Raw genomic sequence first — 18,072 nt, 5'->3', positions numbered from 1 at the left:
CTTTAAAGTTTCTGTTCTCAAATACCAAATGATAAGGATAATAAAAAAACTTAGATTACATTTTTTTTTTGGTGAAAATAAACTTTTATCAATGAGAAGCATTTTTAAAAACATCTCTCCCAGGTTTCTGTATCATGATGACTTCTGTTTAAAGACCCGCAACATTAAGAGTTTCTGGTACAAAACTACACAGGCTTCTCTTAAGCTCATGAAATTGACATGCCAAGCACAAAGAACCTGCTTATTAATTATTAAGATCAAGATGGACACAAACACAAAAATGGTCGAGTAAAGAAGCAGACCACATTTATAGGCGTTAGGCTAAAGATTTTTATTTCTTACTTAAGCATGCTGTATGTATACATACAATATCAATATATACAACTTGAACAAATACAATTTATACATAAAATACAGTGAAAGTGTGGCTTTTGAAATTAATGCAACAAACTCATCATACAATTTGTAATTCTGGCCAGTATACAGTATTGTAGTAATGCTATTGAAGTTACTGATGATTTAAATTAGACTACAGTAGAAGTTCAAAGGCACTAGGAAGATCTATGTTTTCTTCTAGCATTTACATCAAAAAGTAACTAAAGAGGAACACAGATGCATACATTAACAAACTGGGCAGACACTGACGTACTTAAATGTAAACTCTACCCATCCTTTAATTTACAGCCCTGCAGGAAAAGGAGGGACTTTCCTTATGGTAACAGTTAAGGGGAAAATGTTATTAAAAGATGAAAAAGAAACACAACAAACTAAAGCTATAATTTAAAAAAATATGTTACAGTTGAAGTAGCACCACCCTCTCCCCCAAAGAAACCTTAAATTTCTTGCAGCAAAAAAAAGGCCCCCTCTTCTCAAAAAGTAGATGACATGGCATGTCAAACTGATTCTACCTGTGGGATGAACACATGGATGTAAACCTCCCACCTTAATTACCCCTACACTTCACAAGAATCTAAACAAAAATAGGGAATACTATCATATTTTAATATCCCAATTATTACTACATATATTTGCAAGGTTTACTAAAGAACATACCACAAACAACATTCTACCAAGGCTCCTCTTAATAAATACTACTTTTTTAAATTAAAGAGAAAAAATAGCCACTCACATTCAATAACCTACTTATATGTGACACTCATTTTAAATGTTTCTTATTTCAAATAATGAGCAAATTTATCTATATCTTTTCATGAAACTAACACTGAAGTTACAAAATATTTCATTTTTGGATGATGATGCAAAGTAAATGTGAAGAAACCACAGAACTGCTATGATTGGAGCTAAGTGAACAGCTTTAACGTTAGGTTCCCATGCTTTCACATGGATACTCAGGCCTGGCTCCAATATCTAATCTTGATATCAGTTCTAATGTAAACGCTAAAGCAGCCTATTTTTAAAATTTCTCAATGTTTTGACTTTTTATAGCTTTCTTTTTGTTACTGCGGTGACACGGTAAAGAAAAAAATCTAAGATAATGACTTAAATTTTCCTTAATGTTTTAAAGCTTAATGCAAAAGTTATCCCTTTTCTATTAAATTGATGGTTAAAGGCTAGACCTGTGGACTTTTAAAAAGAAGACACAGTCATTTCTTTTTTTCTACTGGTAAAATTAAGATTTCTCTAGAGTAATTACTAATAGAGTTAAATGTGCATCTATAACTGCCAAGATATTCTGCTTACACAGTTTTTACAAGACATAAGTTCACCTCAAGTCTTCACAGTATCTAAACAATGCCCCACAAAGTGATAAATGTCTAACTCTCTTGCACATCACAAAGAAAATGCTGTTAGTTAAATCCAATTCTTCTTACCTAGAAAAAATTCACCATACACAAGATATTTAGTACATCACCTTTGAAATGTACTTTAAATTTATGGACATATTTTTACACAATTCACAAGTATGCTACCTTCACTTCCATTCTATACATAGCTTTGTAATTGTAAAACAATATTTAACCAAACTTATTAATTTATGCAGTCTTAAAACATGTAGCCAATGTGTTTCAGGGGTGATTACATAATTTTAAAACTCATAAAAGATAAATATATATATATATATAGTGGTTTTAGAGTAGCATAACTTAAAAAAATAAAAATTTTACAAGCAGCCAACAAAAAAAACAATAATTCTATCTATGAAAACTTTTCCTTTTTACTATAAAATAAACATAATTTTTATTTTAGAGGTGTGTTCTAATTGGAATTGTCAATGGAAGAAATTCAGGGAAGACTATTTTCTTTATAAAATAAGAAGAAAGACAAACAAAGTGTTTTAAAGACAAAGAATTAAAAGGTATTTTTCCTGCTTTGGTTCTATTTTTCAGAAAATGGAGATCTTTCTCAATTGGGAGAGACAGAGCAATTTCCATCAAAATTTAGAAGTCAGACACAGGAAAGTGTCCATTAATCAAGCTTCAAAGTGAATTTAAAAAATAATACCTAGTGACAAATATTTAGCTTCTTAATTTTCTGTAACTGGGTGACTCCTTTATATTTAGGTACAAATTCAATGTTTCAAGAAACATGAAATCAAACAAAATTTTTGACCTGAAGTTAAAGTGGCAGAAAAGATCAAGAGAGGTCCAGATGAAACATATTTTCAGCTTTTGTTTCTTAAACATGTATACTTCTAGACTATCAAATCATAAAAGTGTTCTATAGATTAATAAGATCACCCATTTCACACATTAAATGAAATCAATGTGAGTATAAAAATTAGAATATATTTTAAAAGGCCAGGTGAGTGTTAGGATTCCATCATTTCTTAGATATGCAACCCATACATTCATATATAACAGGAAATCATAGGACAACTAGACCTGCAACTTTCTATGTGCAAAACAGGACTTACTGGGTTTTTTTTTTTTTCTATTTTGAATATCTGTCCAGTTATCTAAATAGATAGTAGTTGAGGAAATCACTGGTAGACTTACGTACACATTTAAACTGCAACTCTCTATAGTATGGACTGCTCCTTCAACTTCCCTGCACAGTATAAGTTGAAAAAGGAATTGACAATTTGAACAATTACCAGTGGTACAATTTTCATGTTATATTAACTTAATATATATGGACTAAAAGTTATTAGGCAAAGTATTAATTCCAGACTTACTCCATGATTTACAAGTTGAATTACTGGAAATTACACAAAAGTCTTCAATGTTTTAATTAAATATTTTATCCAGGCATGAGAATATCACTAATTTTTATTTTGACTTTAAGTCTGTAACGTTTACTGAAGTAAAGAGTCAATTACAGTTTCAGGCTTTGCAGAACGCTTTCTGTTTGGAGAAGAGAAAAAGAAAACATGAATGCTTCCCTAAAAGACAGAAGTACAAACACTTTACATTATGTAGTAGATAATATCAAGCAGCCAGAGAATCTAGAAACCAGTCAAGGTTTGACATGCTATGTTAAGAGATCAATTAATGCCTGCCTTTTCAGGCTAGGGAAAAGTCGCTTAGAGTGAGCCCAAGAGCGAGGCACTGCACCCCACCACCCACAGTGATGAGGGAATGAGTGAGTGATAAATCAGACTAGACAACGTGGACAGGCCGAGTGGTCTGCATGCCTGCCAGATTTGAACTCCTTGATTATCTCTTCTGGAGTATGCTAAGGGTTCCAGCTTATTCAGTGAAAATCAGAGCCACAGATCACCTGAAGCAACACCTCATAGATGACTGTGTATGAACTGATGGAAATGCTCCATTAATGTATCATGTTTATTGTAGTTTTGCTTAGTACACTGAACTATGTGTTTCTAATGAGGAACATCACATTGAACATTATCAAGTAATGTAACCTAGTATCAAAAAACCATGTAATGTGCACATTTGTCTGTATTTATGGCCATCTACTGTTTTCACAATATAGCAGGCTAATTCTGGTACACAGAGGTGCTGGGTTTGGCTCATCTAATGTTCACTCACATGTTTTTTTTTTTTAGATTAACAAAAAAGTACATTATTTTAAAATGAGCATTCTGAAAACTATCCAAATACCGTATTAAATTATTTGCTTGACTGTTTTAGGTCCACATAGTTTCTTAAAAGTAACTAAAAACAGAGACTCCATATAAATAATCCTCATTTCTGGTTTCTCCTTTGATATAGGACCAGAACCAATGGGTCCTCTTTCCCCAAACTCACTAGAAACAGGGTAGCAGCTACTCAGACCATGCTCTGCTCGTTTACCCCAGCACATCAATGCCTATTTTTCTCCTACATTGAGGCCAACTGTCTTAGCATTTATCATCACACTTGCCTTGTTACTTTTTTTTTTTTACTAACTGCAAAGTTAGGAGGAAAATACCTCCATTAAAAGTGGAAAACTTAACGATCTAGAGGAATTTGTATTTCTTTGAACCAATTTGCTTCATTCATTAATCATGCATGACTTCCTTTGGCATATGAAAAGCTTTTCATGTCTGACATCTAAATGCTGGAGAATGTAAAAATTTGTACACTTTTAATATGCTGATTTCTCCTTCCAAAATTTATAAAAGTTAGGTTATGCCTATAAGATTATGTAACACAAAAATGTTAAAACTTAAGACTTTTGAGTTACATGTACGGTGAAGGCTATGTACTCAAAGTAGGGAAAAATACAAGTTTATTATTTCCTATCATTTTAGGAGCCCCAAAGTCTTACAGTCAGTTTAAATAAGCTGAACAGTATTTGATGTAAGGAAGGGAGAGAATAAACAAGCTCCAGCCCAGGACTTTCGTATCCTGGTTTCCCTGGGCTACATTACAATACATTTAAACTACTCAACAGTCAAAACTAGACCACAAAGCAGAGGGAAAGATAGTCAGAGAAGTTTTCTTTAACTGGTAACTGAGGAAAATCAAGGTTCCTGAGGCAATATTCATGACAGAAAAATGAATCAGTTGAATGCAAAACCTTGAGAGTCTATCTAGGCAAATTAATTGGTATCTCACTAGAAAAATTAATACAAAGATCAAGGAATTTGCCTTATTACACATTTGGAAAGAACAAAGTAAATTAGAAATAAATTCTACTACTCAGGAGGGCTAAAGAAGAATCCAAACTACATAAGGACTTGAATTATTTAGTTAAATAGTTATCATGTTAACTGGGCTTCCCTCATGACTCAGCTGGTAAAGAATCCGCCTGCATTGAGGGAGACCTGGGTTCGATCCCTGGGTTGGGAAGATCACCTACTCCAGTACTCTGGCCTGGAGAATTCCATGGACTGTACAGTCCACGGGGTAGCAAAGAGTTGGACACAACCGAGTGACTTTCACTATCACGTTAAATTTCCCTTAAATGTTACCTAATTTGAAAATCTCATTGCCTTTGGCTCATGGGACCCAAAGATAGTTCTTACCTTCTCCCAGTCTTTGGCCGTGCTTTTCCCTTTGAAGTCCGTGGCCTCTCTAATTTCATCAAGGACTGCCGTAGGCTCTCCTCAGTATAGGCAAGATACACATGGGAAAGGTCCACTTCAAAGGGCTATATAAAGTAAAGGAATAAGACATTCTAACACACAGATTTGAGGGAAGATTTAAAATGCTGAATAAACGCCTAGAAAAAAGCCAGAGACAAAACCAAATAAATATCTACAGATATATTTTTCTAATTCCATGTATCTCAAATGTATATTCCAATCATTGGTGAAGAAGCCCTGACGCACTATAAATTACTCAGTAGTAAAGAAAAACTGTTGGTTTTTCCCTAAAGCTGCTGCTTTCTCTTGTTAACCTAAGATTAGGACCAGTTTTGAGAGGGACAGACACACTCTAGTCTCTAAACAAATCCCCAAGACCCAGAGAGGTGGTGAAAGAGTTTCTGAAGAGGACTCCATGCCCTTCTTATGATATAGAGATGATACGCTGCTCCCAGGACTGCAGGTAAGCAGAACTGTCCTGATGATCACCTGATTCTAGGGCCTCTACTCTCAAAAGATTAGCCTATTTTTCAGCAGAGCTGATTAACAGATATCATGATAACACAATTTAGTGACCACATTCCTATAAAGAACCAACTGTAGTTTTCTTTTGTTGTTTTTTTTTTAAAAAGAAGCACTCTTACATCTTTCTCCTTTTTATCTGGAACTGGAGTCTGCTTTCTCATGTTATTTCCTGTGTAGGCAACACATTTCTCAAAAAAGGAAAAAAGAGGGGGAGGAGAATTATCTTAATTAGCAATTAACACTATGAATGAAGCAAATTACTATGAGATATTCTGACAGTACACTCATAAAACATGATTTGAGGGATTTCCCTGGTGGTCCAGTGGTTAAGAATCCACCTGCCAATGCAGGGGACGTGGATTCAATCCCTGGTCAGGAAACTAAGACCCCCCACACACCACAGGGCAACTAAGACCCAACACAGCCAAATAGGTAAATAAATGTTTTTTTTTTTTAAAAAACAAAACATGACTTGAATGCTGGGACAGAAAGAGAGACCCAGAGTCATTCAGTCCTACACACCAACCAATAATACCATCTCTACTGAATATTCCGTGTGTTACAACCTTTTAAACATCTTATCCATCCTAGTGGATTATCATTTGATTCATCCTCTGGACCATCCTCCCCACTGTAGCCAGCACACTCCTGTCTATAGGAAGTACTCCATTAACTATTTCATAAAAGGATGAAGGTTAATACTCACTAGCTGCCATTCTCCTATGTCTTCATTCCAATGGACATAGTTTTCAATCATTTCCTTTTAAAAGAGTCAAAGATGATCTACATTTAATATTTAGTAACATTTAAAACACTGACTTAAACATGGAACTATGGAGAAGGCAATGGCACCCCACTCCAGTACTCTTGCCTGGAAAATCCCATGGACAGAGGAGCCTGGGAGGCTACAGTCCATGGGATCGCAAAGAGTCGGACACGACTGACTGACTTCACACACACACACACACACACAGACTAGCACATACTTTTAGGCTAGACTGAATACGGCTCCATTTTGAAGAAAGGGTGTTTTGGATTGTAGAAACAGTATCATATGTTCACATTCTATATACTGGTACTGCACTGTATACTTTTTATTTTTAGTATTTATCATCATCCTAATTTATCAACTATTGATTCACCACTTATTTACCAATAAGTTTAGCATTTGTAAACTAAGCCCCAAAAGAGTACAGACAAATGCCTCTTGGTCATTGCTTATCTGCATCACCTAGCACATGTGCGATGCTCGATAAACATTTCAAATCATTGGATGAAAGACTAATACAAGGATGTATATGTAAGGTCTCACTATATTATGTACTTTGTTATGAAAAATCAGCCAAATGTGTGCATTTATATGAAAATATAAGCGAGAGGTAAAAGTAACAAGATAGGAAGTGATATAGAAGTTTGGGGGAGGATGCATTTACTTTTTTAACTCAGGAGGGAAGATTAGAGCAGGTTACAAGGCAGAACAGGGAAGCAGGGCTTGAAAACAGAAGAGCAACAGAAAAATCAAGGGACTGAGAAGCATCAAATTATTTGGATAGAACAGATTGAAGCAAAGGACTGATTTATGAAGTTGTTGGAAATCATGCTGGAAAAGACAGATGAGGGGCAGTTTACCAAAAGTTTTGTGTAACACACTGTAGGATTTAGTTTCTGTTTAGTCAGAAAAGGAGTCAGCAAGGCTTTTCAGTAAGTAAATACCAGGGTCAGAAGGAGGCATTGGGGAAAAAACAAAACAAAACACGGAACTAAAATCTTAATATATTAAGTGAAAAAAGTTAAGTTTCAAAACATTATGTACTGCATGATGCCCTTTTGGGCTTCTCAGACGGCTCAGTGGTAAAGAATCTGCCTGCCAACGCAGGAGACACAGGAGAATGAGTGTTCAATCCCTGAGTTGGGAAGATCCTCTGGAGAAGGAAATGGCAGCCCATTGCAATATTCTTGCCTGGAAAATCCCATGAAAAGAGGAGACTGCCAGGCGACAGTCTATGGGTTTGCAAGGAGTTGGACATGACTGAGCAATTGAGCAAGCACATGTGATGCCCCTTTTATAAATTTAAAAATATATACCTTCAAGGAATATAAGTAGATGCAATTAAACTATATAAAAATAAAAAGCAAGGAAATAAAGAATTTAGGATTCAGGATGGTGGATACCTTGAGTTTGAAGAGGTAAAGTGATGGAAGAGGGGAGAGAGAAACCATTTGGTTAGAAATAGGTCACTATAATGGTCCTAGATTTTGTTCTGGGTGACAAGTTAACTACAAATTAAGTAAATAAAAGAAGGCCATCCAAGGACCATCAAGGACAGTGTACTGTGAACCAAATATTAACTCTGAAAGAAAGAAAGAAAAGAAAAAAAAGAAAGAAAAGAAAATTAAAGAGAAAAAAAAAAATTAAAGCTTATATTTAGACAAATTTCTTAAAACTGTACACAGATTTAAAATTTAAAAGAAAGAAAAGGAAAAGAAAAAAAAATTAAAGCTTATGTTTAGACAAACTTCTTAAAACTGTACATAGATTTAAAATAAAATTTAAAAATCAATCTTAAAGTCTACTAAAATGTATTGGAAAGAGATATTTGGTGAAAAGAATAATAGAGGCTCTGATTTTAAAATTATACTAGTATTTAGAGTTAGCATCTATCTAGAGATGGATGGTAGTGGTCATTGCATAATATTGTGAATGTACTTAATGAAATGTATTCTTAAAAAGTTAAAATGGTAAATTTCATATTACGTCTATTTTACCACTCCACCTCAAACACACGGAATTAGCATCCATAAACAGGAAAAAAAAGTTGGCACAGGAATTCTGTTTATCCTATTCACAGGATAAAGAATGTTGAAAAAATAAATAGGACCTATGCCTTTACATGAATTACATGAATCTGGCCTTCCTCCTAAGGACTGAGAAATTCTTATTCAGATACTTAGTTACTCAAATGGAGAATAATATATTAAGAAAAGTTAAGTGCCATATGACCCAGCAATCCCACTCCTGGGCATACACACTGAGGAAACCAGAACTGAAAGAGACACGTGCACCCCAATGTTCATCGCAGCACTGTTTATAATAGCCAGGACATGGAAGCAACCTAGATGCCCATCAGCAGACGGATGGATAAGAAAGCTATGGCATACACACAATGGAGTATTACTCAGTCATTAAGAAGAATACATTTGAATCAGTTCTAATGAGATGGATGAAACTGGAGCCCATTATACAGAGTGAAGTAAGCCAGAAAGATAAACACCAATACAGTATACTAACGCATATATACGGAATTTAGAAAGATGGTAATGATGACCCTAGATGCAAGACAGAAAAAGAGACACAGATATATAGAGCAGACTTCTGGACTCTATGGGAGAAGGCGAGGGTGGGATGATCTGAGAGAATAGCATCGAAACATGTATATTATCAAGTGTGAAACAGATCGCCAGTCCAGGTTGGATGCATGAAACAAGTGCTCAGGGCTGATGCACTGGGATGACCTAGAGGGATGGGATGGGGAGGGAGGTGGGTTCAATATGGGGAACACATGTAAATCCATGGCTGATTCATGTCAATGTATGGCAAGAACCACTACAATACTATAAAGTAATTAGCCTCCAACTAATAAAAATAAATGAAAATAAATAAAGAAGAGAGCCACAGTGAATATATTCTAAAAAAAAAAAAAGAAAGAAAGAAAAGTTAACAGCTGGAGTAAAATGTGATGGAATTAAAGAAAATTTTATCAGCAACAACTGAAATGTAAATATTTACTGTTAATTAAATTAGAAATTGCATTTCTTCAGTCCTTAACCCCAGCCAAGTGACCTAATATTTAAGTCAGAGAACTTCCCACTTACTTGATAATCCTGAGGTATAAAGTTATCAATAATAAGCATCTGAAGTCTCAGTTCCCGGCTAAGTTGTCGAATATTCTCCAAGAGGCCTTCAATTTCCCTCTGATGTTCTTGTTGGAGATCAGCCATCTATCAGAATCAATGAAAGTACTAAGGACAAATAAAGATTTTAAATACAAAACAATTTCATCTGACAGGGCAGTAGTCTAGGAAACCTTGTAAAAGCTTACCCAGTTCTTTCACAAAAACAATGGACAGAATAATATAATACTATCACTGTCTACTCTACCACATTAGTAGTTAAGGCTGAAATAAACTATTTTTACTAGCTTAACAGATGAAATTTAAAATTATCACATAAAGGTGAAAATTTTACTTCTTTAAAATTGTAAGCACACTTTATGACTCCTTTAGGATTCTTAATCATACTTAAGCAAAGCTAAAAAATTCAAACAACAATAATAGGTAATTTCTAAGAGATCAACCTCTGACTTTGCAGCCATCAGCATAGTCCAAACTTTCTTTAATTTCTTGGTCTTTCCTTGTGCTTCTTCTTGCAAACTGGTATACTTTTCTTCAATATCCAAGCGTTCTTGCTATGACAAAAAGTGGTGAACTTCAGAATAATTTTCTTCATTAAAGCTTAATTATTTAATAAATGATATAAATGTTTAGCAAGTATTATCTTTCAAAGCAATCCACAGATATGCTTCAAAATTTTATTAAGATTATAGATGCTCAGCTTTTCACTATAAAAGTAAATACCTCAGATGAAACATCAACCAATAATAAAAATTCACATTACCTCTTTTTCCTCAAGTTCTCTACGAAGTTGCTCTGCTCTTTTTCTCCTTTCTTCCAGTTCCATGTTGGATTCTTCAAGAAGTTTCTCTTGTTCCTCAGCTTTTGCCAACAAATCAACACCACCAACAATTACCTTCTTCTCCAGTGCAGATAATTTCTCTAGCAAAGACTGATGCTCCTGTCTGTTAATTAAAATGAGAATACACAATATCCATCAAATATCTACTATTCTACCAAATTTACCCAAATGTAACAAAAATTTAGATATAAAATTTCAAAAGAGGAATGTAAGTACATCTCTCTCAAATTATACAACTGGGTAGTATTACTTTTAATTACAATTCAATTTTCTTGCTTATGCATACTATAAGAAAAAAATTTAAATCACAAATTCATCTCAATTCAGTAACACTCACTGGGCCTTAAGAAGATCTTTTTCCCGTTTCTCTAACTCAGCTCTAGCCTTGTTTCTTTCTTCTTCTTCCATGTCAAGCTTTGTTTCAAGTGCTTTTCTCTCTTCATCAATTTTTGCTTGCATTTCAACCATCTTATCTGGGGAAACTTTCTTTTTACCTGTTTGAGTCATTTAATTGCAACAATCACTTCAGAGTCAGTGTTTCAGACATACACATTACCTTCAAAAGATACACTCCTCAAGAATACAAAATCAAATCTCAACATTTTAAGGAAATCAACTGAACAGTATTTTTTAATTCTACTTCTTATGTTCCTAGAAGATTTTTTAACTAACTTCAAACTGTTGTCGAACTGTGCAATGATAACTAAGAACAAAAGTAAATAAAAGAGAAACATGAGATGAGTAGGAAAAAATAAGAGAGAGAGATTAACAGGAAAACCAAATAAACAAAAAAGCAAAGATCTCTGTATCCCCAAATAACATATTTCATCAAAAAAGCAATATAATTATTTAGTTACTTTTTTCTGATAACCAGGTACAAAATCAAGTTGCTTCTCAAAACACTTTCCCACAAAATTTATTAAAATAAATGAATAAGTAAAAGTCACAGATCAGACAGAATTTATATTAAGTAGTTTTTTATTTTTTTTATTAAGTAGTTTTTAACGCTAAATATATCTTCAGAGGTTTTTAAAAATTTTACTTGATAAAATTACTTGAAAGTATTTTATTTCATAGCTTACTTTTAAAGGAAGTAATGCTATACTAATTATGTAACAGTTACATAGTAATTAACCAGGCATTTTTTAGTTGCTGAGCTGTCATGACATATCAACAAATCTTAAATGAACTAAAATAACTTATTTTGTCAAATTCAGGATCCTAAATCTCCCTAAGTCAGATTAAACATTTCAAGTGTGAAATATAAGTAGAAATATTATCAAATGATACAGCTAAAAATTTCCAAATGATTGTTTTGATTATAATGCCTAACACAATGTTTTATATATATATATATAAATGTTCATTAAAGATTTAATGAATTTCAAAATCATGAAATTAAAATGAAAAATAAAAAAAGAAAAACCAGTTTATTAAACTCGTTATGAAACCGAATTAAAGATAATTCATTTCTGGTAATACAATTTCTTTGAAATGTACTTTCCTTCAGAAAAAACAATCAAATTTTTCGTAGAACTGGTCTGAGGCTCTCCTGAAAGCTTTCTGTCATTCTTAACTTCCTTCCCAAAGGACCACAGAAGAGTGTAGAAGAGTTTATAAACTGTTAATGTCTCCACCCAAAAACTAACCCCACATGCTGACAAGGAAAGAGAACTGAAAAATAAAGATGATGGAGATATATATCTAAATAAACTCTTTCAGGAACCACAAGACAATGAATCATTCACAGGCTTTAATTCTTTGGGTTAAAATCATATAAAACCCCCAAAGGTTTAAAATACATTACCCTTCACTTCTTCAGAAATATAAGTCCAAAGCAAACTAAAGCCACAAGATGAATAATTAAATAAGAGAGTAAACAAAAGCACTGATCCAAATTCATGCTTTGGTGTGGTGTGATTCATTGCATCCCAAAGTCAGGATATAGACCTGACTCTATTGGTTTTCTGGCACAATCACCTGTATTAAACACTCTGAACTATATACTGCTGAAAAGTAATATTAAAAAGTAATTTAACTCTTATTCCCAATGAATTCCTAGAAAGGAGTTCCCATCAGTAGTAACTATTTCTTAGAAATTTGAGGGGGGAAAGTGTTAAGTTCAGGTATAAAGTAAGTGTATGCACTAAAATAATTGACTTCCTTTAGACTCTAAAATTATCGTAAAGAAAAAATGGCAAATATGTGAAAAACTGTATGTGTGAAAACTCTTATGTGTATAGAGGAAATGGTCCTGTCAACACAAGTACATTCATTTTTTAGGCATCTGGGGTTGCAACTGTGTCGTTAGTTAAAAATACATAGTTTCCAAACACATTAAAAAGCAGCTAAATAAAAAAAATATGTGTGTGTATATATATATATATATATATGTAGAGATACAAAAGCACGTGCCTACTGATGAATTACTACTCTGCCTGAACTGCATCACTTACTCAAAATCATTCAGGTAATATTTGCAAACTGATGCTTTAGCAGCAAAAACCTTACTGTGCTCTCACAGCATTTTCATAAAAATGACCATACATACATAGTTAGTTTCAGTTTCAAAAGTCTGATATTTAAGTAATATATTATTTTAGCCAGAATTAGTCTGATGAATTGTATTTATTGTAAGCTAAATGTGGATATGTGCCAACTCTAACAAGGCATTTAAAAACATGATACTATGAAAAGTCACTTTCAGATTTTTTTTTAAAGATTTTTAAAAAATTATTAATGAATAAAAAAAAATTATTAATGAATCAAACCAATCAACCAACCAAAAAAAAAAAAAAAAAAAACCCTCCTAAAATTGTAAAAATTTAACACAAAGTTTCAGGTAAAAAAAATCTAAAAAGAATGTAATGCAAAAAAAAAAAAAAAAAAGAATGTAATGCCACAGAATATTTAACTGAGCCAAAGAGGATTGATAATATTTTAATTCCCATCTACCACATCCTCTAACCAAAACTGAGAAGGTGAACTTTGGCAAGGTAAAGTTAAAAGGAAGAATTTTAGGAGGTGTTAACTGGATTAACTTCATTTTCATTACATGAGCATCCATGGCCGTACGTAAACAGGCATTTGAGTCCTCGCTTTAAAAAAAAAAGGAGAAAAATGCTTGTATATGTATTCATTTATATTTCTAAAATTTGGCTTACTAGGTCTTTAAGAATTTAAAGAAATGATTATGCCATGTGGTTCTGGTGACATATTTATTTTTATTGTTTATTTTGTTAATTAGGTCTAGAATATACAATGTGTTTGTCACTGTCAAGCTAGTAGTTCAGAATTATTTCCTTAAGAAGATAATTTGGAAACTAAAATGTTCCTAATACCTTCATTAATAAAAAGTGAAATAAGCTTTTTAAAAAAGAATTTAATAAAAATGAATTTAAAAAAAAGCTAAAGCTGAAAGATACTTTAAAATATGAAAGAGATACTTACCTTGTAAAAAAATGAATTAAAAAAATGTAATGTGGTTAAATAACAAAGTTCTCTATAGTTTAAATAATTGTACCATGTGGAGTGCAAATCAATCACACCAACCTGCTTGATCTTTCAACAAGAAGTAGTAAGCAAATCGGAGACAGGAAGCATATGCACAGAGATGAACAGGAAAAAAAGAAAAAAACATTATTTCTTTTGTAAAACAAAGAAAAATGTATTATAGCATTTATTTATAGTATAAGTATAGGAGTAAAATCATTATACAAACTGAAATAGAGCAGTTTTATGCAAAAAGAAAAGTATATTCAACATAATCAGAGATGATAATTTAAGCAAGGATAGTAAGATTAATTTAGTCAAAGATTATATTTCAAATCAACCTTGACTCCCAAACTTGCAAATATAACAGTTGAGCAACAAATGAGGGACATGGAATTGGGAACCTGCTAAGACCTGGCAAGTAATCTAAAAGAGCAAAACAGGAAATAAAGCCAATTTTTAAAATTAGTAAGCTAAAAGTAGCAGAAGTCACACTGTCCATTTTCAAAATTTCCCAATTCAATGACCTCTAATAAGGATACATTACAGGTGTGCCCCCCTTTAAGAAAATCAAACACAAAACCTTCAACCAACTTCAACCAAACAGATAAACTAGAGAAATTTGCAGTGATCATATGACTAACAAAAGCACTTAATAAAGAATTTTTAAAGACAGCAATTCTCCCAATACAACTGATTTCCCAACTTGATTTATAAGCATTTTCAAGAAATGCTTATTGCATAAAGTGAAGTACACCTGTACAGTAACAAACTTGCATTCAATCTATTAGTAGACTGTTAAGGGTAATTATAATGATTCTATATAAGTAAATGATCAATTGATGATTCAAGCAAACAACACCTAAAAAAGGGCCATTCATATTTTTAAAAAGGAAGGTACATACAAGTTACACACAGCAACCACATGCTGGGGCAACCATCTTTCCAAGTCATCAACATACCCACAGTGCAACAAAAGAACTTAACATTACACACTAGGTATACACAAAGTAGCTAAAACTGCTTGAATGGAACAAGGTACAACTCATTTCATAACAAATTTTCATGTAACTGCTTTTTAAGAATTAATGTAAAATTTTAAAACAGAAAATTAAATTATAATACCTCCCACTCAGATATTTTCTTACATTTAGCAATTTATAATACAAAACGAGACTTCTATATGGTTTCTAAAGCAATGTCATGTCTTTTATGAGTTAGCTTATGAAATTAATTGTCTTGGAAAAATATAGGAACTGACAATAGAGAAAATAATTCCTAATATTCTGAGAACTCTTCCTCTAGAAAGCTAAAAGCATGAGAACAACAACCAAATGTTTTTTTTATTAGTTTTGGAAAGGTAAGAATATATAGATAATGCTTTAAAAAGCAGTAAGCTGCAAGCTAGTACAAGAAGGCATCAATTCTCTTTTCTTCTGAAACTAAAATATAAATAAAATTAAAGATACTTTTCAAAATAATCAATCAAATTATGGTTTAAGAAAAAGCTTTAGGTTTGAAATAAGTCAAGACAGATCCTGCACAATTTCTGGTGGATCTGAATTCTCTAATCATAACACAGAAAGTTTCTTAAAATCAATCAGGTCATTTAGAAATAGAAATAAATGGTCATTTGATATAAAATACCATTCAATTTATCTTACTTGCTTCAAACTTTACATTTTTCTTTATTTGGGAGCTTTTGGTCTTAAGTTACCCCTAAGAATAGGACACCAAAGCATAAAATCTTTTCAACTACAATATGTTGTAATGGGCACCACTATACTTCCAAATAAAATGTGTACCTCATGAAATTCAGAATTTTGTTATTATAGATAGCTCCCTTACACTGACTAGGGTGTATGATGAAACATGAAAAGGAACCATAAGAGTTAGTCTCTTATACAGCTTACTAGCTCTCTTTACATTATCTCAACTGCAAAAGCATGAATCTCTCTTCCATTGTCTCAAACATAAGCTTAAGCATATGTTTTAACAATTATGGTTAACTGGAAGCAATGAAGAGGGAAGGAAAAATCACCACATGCTTTGTTTTACTGAGAAGTCCAACATGTATTCTTTAAGTCATGACAGGGAGCGGTGCAGCATTTCTCAAATGAAGCCCATGAGTTATGGAAAAGCCAAAGCTCTGTTAGAGAATTTAAGAGCTACCACTCACTAGGCAAGAACTTATCCAGAGGTTTCTCTATGACAGAACATGTGGAGTCTGAACTACTGCTGCTGCTACTGCCTGGAAGACAAAGAAATGAGCCCAACGGGAACCAAAGAAAGAGGAAACAAGAAAATGAACACATACACAGAGAAAGAATTTTAAAGGACAATCAAGTTTTGTATTAAAGAACCAAAACTTACTTTCCCTTAAAATCAGTCTTGGCAGTCTATGTAGTATTCTCTAATTACAAAGCCATATAGGGGAATTAGAAACTGTATTTAAGTATCCACTGTAGGCAAACCTCACTGTTCACTTAAAGTACAGTAATTCAGAGGTTTGGAATGACAAGAATAAAAAATAAGTCACTTGGTGACACATAAGTCTATTTAAACCGTTTCTGTTGATAAACTAAAAGAACTGAGCTTTAAAGTCATGCACAATTAAAGTTATAGGAATGATAAATTACCCTTTAATACAAACAGTTTGGGTATGTCTCCAATTTCACTCTTTCATCTCCAAAACATCAAACTATCAGATATATATGTTTAAGGTTTCACAGCAAATCTTTAAAAGGCTTACTGAAATTGTGAAAATTTCTAAGCCTGGAAGGAAGATGTTACTATTAAATATTTTAATACAGTAAGTAAGCAGTGGCATTTTTCTAAATTCAAAACTTCATTTTTTTAACAAATTTTCTGCTTTAGCTTTGAATAGCTTACTCTGAAAAAAATAGGTATGGACACAAAACCATTTCTCTAAATCAGGGGTCAGCAAACACTTGCTGTAAAGGGACAGAAGATAAGTGCTTTAGGCTTCACAGGCCATAGACACATGTGAAGACAGCTGTAGACTGTATGCAAACAAATGAACATGGCTGCTTAATAAACTATATTTACAAAAACAGATGGTGGGCTGATTTTGGCCAGCAGACTACTAGCCAACTCTCGCTCTAAATTATATTTTTCCTGTCTTTTGAAGGACTCTCTATGGCTTTTAAACTTGGGACACCTGATCAAACATTGATGAGTTATTTTCAGCAAGAACATTTTAATAAGACAAGCAAAATATGCACCAGCTTGAAAACAATGATCCACATTAATGGAAGAGAGTTCTGAAATAAATACTCCAATAAAAAGATCTGAAATGTAGGCCATTATAATGTGTGTCTCTCTTTCGCACTGTCACCTATGTCTTTATCACAATATACAGTTTTAATAGATACTTGGAAACGAATGCCCCATGTTAACAGATCAGTACATTTTATAAAGAAAATACATTTTACCTGCTATTATATAATAGAATCCTTCTACAAATTTATTACTTAAAAATTCAATGACTTCTAAAGCTTAATCATATTTGAAAAAAATCACATTATCTTAACTTCCTAAAATATTCAGATTCCTAACATAGATAAAGGTCCTCACATTAAAATCCCACATGAAATTTAAAAATGGAATACCCACTATCACAGATTTTTATAATTCTAAGTAGTATAAAAAACTAGAACATACTGTATGCTGATTCATCTAGAAATAACAGATCAGTATAGGAGGAAAAAATAATGCAAAGTTAACCAGGTATATGGCAAATCCTCTGTTCAAATTGCTACCACAATAAAAAAAATGGCAAAATAAAAAGCATGTACTCAACAGCCTTAGGAATGTTAAACCATCATTAGGCAGCAATCTCATTTAA

The 18,072-nt window shown here is 32.8% G+C and overlaps 1 protein-coding gene across 4 annotated transcripts in view; it reads right to left on the bottom strand.

Moving 5' to 3' along the window:
• Positions 1–316: 316 nt before the first annotated feature.
• Positions 317–18,072, bottom strand: part of KIF3A (kinesin family member 3A) — an 85,432-nt gene continuing 67,676 nt past the window's right edge. For 3 of the 4 annotated variants that reach the window (XM_061150790.1, XM_061150786.1, XM_061150787.1), the window contains exons 10-17: positions 11,050–11,206; positions 10,635–10,815; positions 10,315–10,425; positions 9,833–9,958; positions 6,666–6,719; positions 6,079–6,147; positions 5,375–5,499; positions 317–3,305 (exon numbers count right to left, since the gene is read on the bottom strand). In XM_061150790.1, coding sequence (XP_061006773.1) covers positions 3,257–3,305; positions 5,375–5,499; positions 6,079–6,147; positions 6,666–6,719; positions 9,833–9,958; positions 10,315–10,425; positions 10,635–10,815; positions 11,050–11,206 — 872 coding nt within the window. In that variant the 3' untranslated portion in view covers positions 317–3,256. The remainder of the gene's footprint in view (positions 3,306–5,374; positions 5,500–6,078; positions 6,148–6,665; positions 6,720–9,832; positions 9,959–10,314; positions 10,426–10,634; positions 10,816–11,049; positions 11,207–18,072) is intronic. The other variant, XM_061150788.1, reaches the window with a different exon arrangement.

This window comes from Dama dama, chromosome 9, assembly GCF_033118175.1.
Source record: "Dama dama isolate Ldn47 chromosome 9, ASM3311817v1, whole genome shotgun sequence".
Taxonomy (NCBI): Eukaryota; Metazoa; Chordata; class Mammalia; order Artiodactyla; family Cervidae; genus Dama; species Dama dama.
The sequence above is the reverse complement of the archived record's forward strand: the minus strand, read 5'-3'. Positions and strand labels throughout refer to the sequence as shown.